A 7085-nucleotide genomic window follows, 5' to 3' on the forward strand; every position below is an offset into this window, starting at 1 on the left:
ATCGGAATCTGCCCCATCTGAAGAGAATTTGAAGAAAATTTCATTAAAAAAAAATCCATTTTTTTAAAATTTTTTTATGGAAGTTAGGAGACAACAAAATCGGGGCGGAGGAACACTCTTGTGTAGATATGCCAGTTAACCTAACTGTAAGTGTAATTACAATAGAACCCCACTACTATCACGCAGAATCTTACTGAATCGCACTGTCGTAGTTGTCTTCCCTTACTCAAGATTTACCTCCCTTCTCTGCTAGCATTATTCCTTTCACTCTTCGTAGCGGACTGTTGCTCAGTGTCGTCTTCGACCATGGCTCCTCTCAAACTCAATATCGACTTACAAAATGCTGCTGTCGGTAAGCATACTTTATCATTACTATTTTCAACAATAATATACTCTTTCTCGCTTACCTATGACCCCACCAAAATTACCTATAGTTTGAAATGAATCATGTAGTTTATTTATAATCTAACGTCAGAAAATAGTCTTTCTGATCTTACCTTGAAGTATTTCCTCTATTTAATAATAATAATCTTATTTCTTTACTGCCCACAAGGGGCTAAACACAGAGGAGACAAACAAGGACAGACAATGGGATTTACATCGATCCCAGTGCGTAACTGGTACTTAGATAATCTTAATTATATAAAGTTAGTCATGACTTAAACAATTAAACTCGCCAGTTATTTGTTCTCTGTGAAATATACATGCATCATCTCAACCTTTTAAGTGTCTTCTATAATTGTTTTAAGGAATAGACGATATAACCAGGATATTTATTTTTCAGTTCCTTTATTTCAAAATAATGTAAATGCAGAAGTTATAATACACATATATGTACACGCACCCTGACATTTGGATGTGTATGCTTATCTTTCGAATATGTCAGTGTAGAACATTTGTATAAACAGCTATATATGGCTATATGTTTCTATTATGTACGTGTTAATTTTAAATATAGAATACATTGGGGGTTTTTTTATTTTGTTTTGTTCTTATTTTTTATGAAGTTACTTTTTTTTCTTTGATCTTCCGCTCTCTTTCCATGATGATGATGATGCAATCATAAACTTGTGAAATGTTCTCATACTTTCATCAGGAATTTCCTTTCTGAGCTATAAATTTGCTTGCGTACACATAAAACACGTGTGCAAGTCGTCGCCGAGTTTCTGATAGTTCCAGCCTTGATTGTTAGCGTAAACCAGGGAAATATTTGCAGTATTAAGATATATGTATTTCTAACGTAATATATCAATATTTTAAATTATTGGCGATCTATATTTACTTGTTATAACAGTTTGCTGCACAAGTAATTATTTCTTACTCATTCTAATTCTTCTGTTATTCCTGAGTTCAGTTTCAGAATAAACCCTCATTCCTCGTTACTTTTATATTTTATTCCAAATTTTTAACTACATTTCGTACCTTAATGTATCGTTGAATTGTATCAATATATAGTTAAAGAAAATTCCTAAAGTATTGTTGTATTTTAGACTCAAGTCGGCCTTGATTGAGCAGTTATGATTAAAGACATTCCGGCCATAGCCATCACATCTAGATTTTCAGGAGGCATGAGCACACTTACCCGAGATCTCTGTAAGTTTAAGGGCTCAATGCTAATCTGCGTGTGCTGTGGTTATGTATGTAGGGGGTTCTTTCTGTGTTTAAGAGGGCTCTGTCTGTGACTACATTATCCAATGTGACCTTTTCGCAAACATTAAGGTGTGAATTTTGGGAGAGAGTAACGGAGTGTCTATTTTTTAGCCCGTCTGGCGAATACCTGAAAACTAGAATCCACCGTCGTTGACTCATGAAAGGTGAAGTAACTTATTCATTCGGCATTAACTAAAGCTGTGAGAGCTAAAATCGGTTTTAACTGGTCAATCGACAGGTTTTCTTGTTCGTATTTAACTGTCACACTGATCGATTCTGATTGTCAATTTGTATGATGCAATAATGTCAAACTTGAAGCTCGCGAATCAATTAGGTCGTTCAGTTTGTTCGAAAAAGCTGTTAAATTCTTGAATTGAGAACACATTCGACTGTTTATTTCTTGATACAAATAAAAAAAAATGTGAGGATCATGGATAGAACGCCTGTGCTCATTACAAAAGTAATTTTAGCTAAAAACGAAATCAAACCAACTAGGTTTGATTTCTACGCTGTCGCCCGACCAGCTAGAAATTTAATTCTTGATAAATTATACCTTAAAATGCGATGGTCATGTCTGGATCACCCTTGACCCTAGGACTGCTGGATCAGTGCTGACTTACTTAGCCATAGTTATATGAAAGCTGTGCTTCTTGTTCGTTCAAGCGTGGGTTTTAATACCCCACCAACTTTAAAGTAGGCTTTTTTTAGTATAAAAAAATCCGCGGAATTCTAGTTTAAGCAACCCGTATAAACCCCTCATAACTTTTTTCATTTTTTTTTTTTCTGGAATTTTCAGAAAATTTTGCGAATTTGTGTTCTTCACACGGGAATTCATACGATTATTTTTAACTTTTTAACCCTTCACTTTTAGAAGTTCCACTCTTTTCCGAACCTTTTTTTTTTTTAAATCAGAGTTTAAAATATGGACAGTCCGAATTATTTGCTCAAATACCAGCAACGGACCACTCTTGGATGCGTCGTCATTCTACTAAACAGACTTATAGGGAGAAAAACATTGAAAAACATCAATACATGTCAGTGCGACAAAGAAACGAGGGCGGTATCAGGTGGTCGTGAGATGTGTAAAAAAAATAACAGCTAAATCGCCTTTGAATCACGCACTTTTTTTTCTTTTTTTTTTTACATAATCGTATGAATTTCCTTGTGCAGAACACAAATTCGAAAAACTTTTCTGAAAGTTCCCAAAAAATGAAAAGTTATGAGAGGTACATAAACCAGAACTTCACCAGAAAATCTTATTCGGTTTTTTTTTTTTTTTTTTTTGTTTACATTTTGGTCTAATGACTGAAGCAAGTAAAAGATACCATATTTACTCATGTATAGGTCTCATTTTATACTTCATTTATTTGGGAGATAGGGTGGATGTGAAGCAACTGTGACAGCAAGAGCGAGACTTGGCTGGGTGAAGTTCAGGGAACGCGGAGTGTTTTTATATGGGAAAAGGTTCTTGTTGAAGATGAAAAGAAGGGTCTATAGGGGTTGCATGAGAGATACAATGCTGTATGGGAGTGAGACATGGTGTCTGAGAGAGAGAGAAATGTCAATTTTGAAGACCAAGAGAACTGTTTGATAAGAGGAGGACTGAAGACTTGATAGGGATGCTGGGGCTGGAGGAATCTATGGAACGGCTGGCAAGGGCAAACTGAGTGTGGTGGTATGGGCATGTGTTGAGGAGGGATGAGGAGCATGTTCTAAGGCAGGTGCTTGCATTTGAGGTAAATGGACTGCAAAAGTGAGGTAGACCGAGAAAAAAGTGGAGGAGATTGGGAGGGTTGGCTTGAGAAAGAAGGACACCCAAAACCGTACGAGATGGTGTGAGGGCAGTTGCTATGGCATTGAGGTAGATCCAGCCACCCCCATTAACGGGGACAAAACTCGGATTTAAAATACTGGATGATGATTTAATTGGAAAAACTCACACGAATAAGTATGCTATTTCACTTGCATTTCAAGTGTATAAAATTAGATTTTTTTCCTCAATGTATTGAAACTGAAACAACAACCTTTGAAATTTTCATAAAATGAAACAATTAGTACTAAGAATTACAAACGAAATACAGAGTACATTCCAGAAATTTTCAGACTTTTGCAGGAGAGACATTTATCAATTTCAGAGAAATACAAAACTCTAATCTCCTTTGACCTTTTAGCATTCAAACCAGTCATACCCAACGCCCAAATATTCTACCTGTTTTAGGTTCAAACCATCCAGATCCAGCCTTTCACAACTACTTGACAATGTCATTGTAAAAATATTCTGTTGCACCACTGAAATCTCAAAGCTACAAGATAATACATGATTCACTCAAAACTATGAATAAATAAGCATTACCAACTAAATACTGCTTGTCACAGGTGACTGGTTTGCAGAATGCTTTTGGGACATGAAGACAATTTGGAAGCTTGCGATACAATAAAATTTTGTGTTAAGCTGGACAGAATCTCTACAGAAACTTACAAAATACTCCAAACTGCTTATATATTAACATGTGTATGCTGGACATCAGTTTTTCACTAGCACAAGAGCTCAAACAAAGCAAGTCCTCCAGAAAGCTTACAATGACCCCATTTTGCGACAGCAAAGGCATCTGAATGTTAAAGGGTCAAAGTAAGATCTCTGAGTTCAGTGCCCTGGTGGTGGCAGCGACAACAACAACAACAGCCTCAGTGGTGTGTGTTTGGCTGGTAATTGTCAGTTTAATTTGCTCTAGTATGTCATATCCTTTAAAAGCTCTTAATATTTTTCTTCCAAGATTTGGGACTGATAGTCTGCAAGGTGCCATTCTTCAACTGTCATCATTCCATGAGATCTATCTAAAATCACTTCTTCCTGAAATCACCAACCTCAATGGCTTCAGTTACATCTCCTCTTCATTCTCACACATTACATACCAAAACATTTGCCTTCCTCAACTCCCTGAACCAGTTAGTTTCCTTACTTATTTCTCTCCCTAACACCCCCCCCCCCCCGACTCTCTAGACCAGTGGTCCCCAAACTTTCAGACTACTTCCCCCCTGGCACTGCAGCCACATTCCTAGCATGCATCCCTCCACCACTACCACCACAAACATGATGAAAATGTGTGAAGGTTACCATCTTCATCATTATCATCCCTTAACTGATACAGACAGTCACTGGGGTGTCACTCTAGACACTTTCATAGTCAACTGTCACCATTAGTCACTGTTCTCTGTCATATGTAGCAAGTTTGCTGTGTTGTGACCTGTTCAGTCTTTGATGCTGTCAAACCAGGATTTTCTCTGCCTGCCTCTCTTTTGCTCTCCCTTAAATGTGTCCTGAAGAATAATTTTAGACAGGGAGTTGTGACAGGATACTTGCCCGTACCAGACAAGCTTTCGTCTTATCTGCACAAGGAGTGATTCCTGTCTACCAGTGTATTTGTTGACTTGCTGCCTGACAAAGCTATTCATTTTGTTCTGTGTACATCATGTGTAATAGTCTCCGAAAGCACTTGTGCTCAAATACCTGGATTCTTCACTGCATGTCAGCTGTAAGAGTCCAGCTCTCACAACCATAAGGTATAGAAAGGTAAATATAACAGAAGTGGTACAGAGGATTGGACAGGGTAGGTAAATTCGTGAAAGTGTGCAGGGAGAAAGCACTCTTTGTGTTACATGTCATACAGAAACCCAATAAGTGATAGTTACATGGTTTAAACCCCAGTAGTGAACCTGCAGTGTTTATTCTGTCTCACATTTATGCTTTAATGCCTTTTACAAATCTTACAAGTTACTTGACTCTTGAATACATTTTAATGTTTCTGTTGTTCTCTCTCCACCTTTCTTTCTCTCTCTTTCTCTTTGTTTCTTTGTGTATATTTCTGTGCACCGAAACTGGCTGAATGTCCAGTCAGTTGTGCCAAATCATTGGCGTCCAAATAACAGCTGTCAACTGTTTTGTTCCATATTCTTGTGTGTCTTCACACAAAGTCCAAGAATCTCACTGAAATAGCTTGTGTACCTGAATAGAATTCCTGCATACTCTTATTTTATTTCTTATTTTTGCTTAACAAACAGCCCTAACATAGATGGCAGTAGAGTCCCTGACTTCTTCCTTGTTCACTAAAATTTTCAATTTTGCTAAATTTACTTTAAGCTCTTACAATTTTAAGCTTTGCTTCCACATTTAGAATTTGTTCACTATTCTTTGGAAGTATTTCTCTGCTTCTGTATTTGATCTGATCACATAAAAGTCTTTCCAATTTGCTCATTTTTCTAAGTCTACAAGAATTATGTATGAAATCAGAAAATAATATTTTGGTCAGGAATATATATACATACTTCTTTGCTTTATTTTTGTTTTTTTTACAGCCAGTCTGTTGGTTATTGAAAACTTCAAGTCAACATCCAAATTCTCTTGTGATATTGAATACAAAAATGTCAGTTCCATTGAAATAGACAGGTATGGTTATAGTCTATATTAAGTTGTTTTTCTTCACTGCATATTCTCCTTCAAATTAACCCTTTTGCATTTGATCTGGCTATGTCCAGGCCAAATATTCTACCTGTTTTATGTTCAAAGTAGTTAGACCTAGCCTCTCTCACCCACCCTATAATGTCATTTTGAAAATAAACAATTATAAAAAAATCCCAAAGCATCAAAATTACACATGATTAATTCAAAATAATGAGAATAAATAAACATTGCATTTGACAGAGTAATCTGAATGCTAAAGAGTTAATTATTCACCGAACTACTGTTATCATGCTTTAGATAGATTTTTTGTTGAAAATAACCCACATATTTTTTACAGCTAAATAATTTTAGTACTGACTGGATGAAATAATTGTAGGGTTTTGCAGTGTTTTTTTTTTTTTTTGGTAACATTTTATGTCAAGGTAGTCAGCTAAATTTTTTTGATGTACATGTTTTCTGGTTGGATGTTGTTTTTCCATGTCTACCTTTCCACCATGAAATAGAATTAATTCTTAGTTACTCTCCTGAGGATATTCTGACAGATTGACCCAAAATTTTTACTTGAACTTTATGCCAAGTCTTTATGTTGACTAATAACAGTTCATTGAACTTTATGCAGGATGTGTTATTGTAACTGACATTTTTAGGAGCATATCAGGAACCATGAGAATGCCTATAATAATGAGTGAATTTAACAGCACAATGATGGATAAATTGACCATCAACGAACAAGGAATATGCATTCAGCATAGTACCAAATGCAGCAAATGTCAACTTTAGCAGATTACCAACTTTACATAAGATGATACATTATATGATTTATATAGTTGTTTCCCCTTACAAGTTCCAGTGTTAAGTTTGTTTGAAATGCCAATTATTTGCTCTTCTCTAGTTTAGCTTGATGCTAATAATTGCAAAATAACGAGAATATATATGTGTGTGTGTGTGTGTGTATATATATATATATGTATATATA

General features: G+C 35.8%; 1 protein-coding gene across 2 annotated transcripts in view; it reads left to right on the forward strand.

The window, feature by feature from the left end:
* Positions 1-230: 230 nt before the first annotated feature.
* Positions 231-7085, forward strand: part of LOC106868415 (bifunctional glutamate/proline--tRNA ligase) — a 63182-nt gene continuing 56327 nt past the window's right edge. The window contains exons 1-2 of one of the 2 annotated variants that reach the window (XM_052971851.1): positions 231-352; positions 6004-6094. In XM_052971851.1, coding sequence (XP_052827811.1) covers positions 307-352; positions 6004-6094 — 137 coding nt within the window. In that variant the 5' untranslated portion in view covers positions 231-306. Of the gene's footprint in view, positions 353-1490; positions 1594-6003; positions 6095-7085 lie in introns of those variants that run through there. The other variant, XM_052971850.1, reaches the window with a different exon arrangement.

This window comes from Octopus bimaculoides, chromosome 11 (genome assembly GCF_001194135.2).
Source record: "Octopus bimaculoides isolate UCB-OBI-ISO-001 chromosome 11, ASM119413v2, whole genome shotgun sequence".
Classification (NCBI taxonomy): Eukaryota; Metazoa; Mollusca; class Cephalopoda; order Octopoda; family Octopodidae; genus Octopus; species Octopus bimaculoides.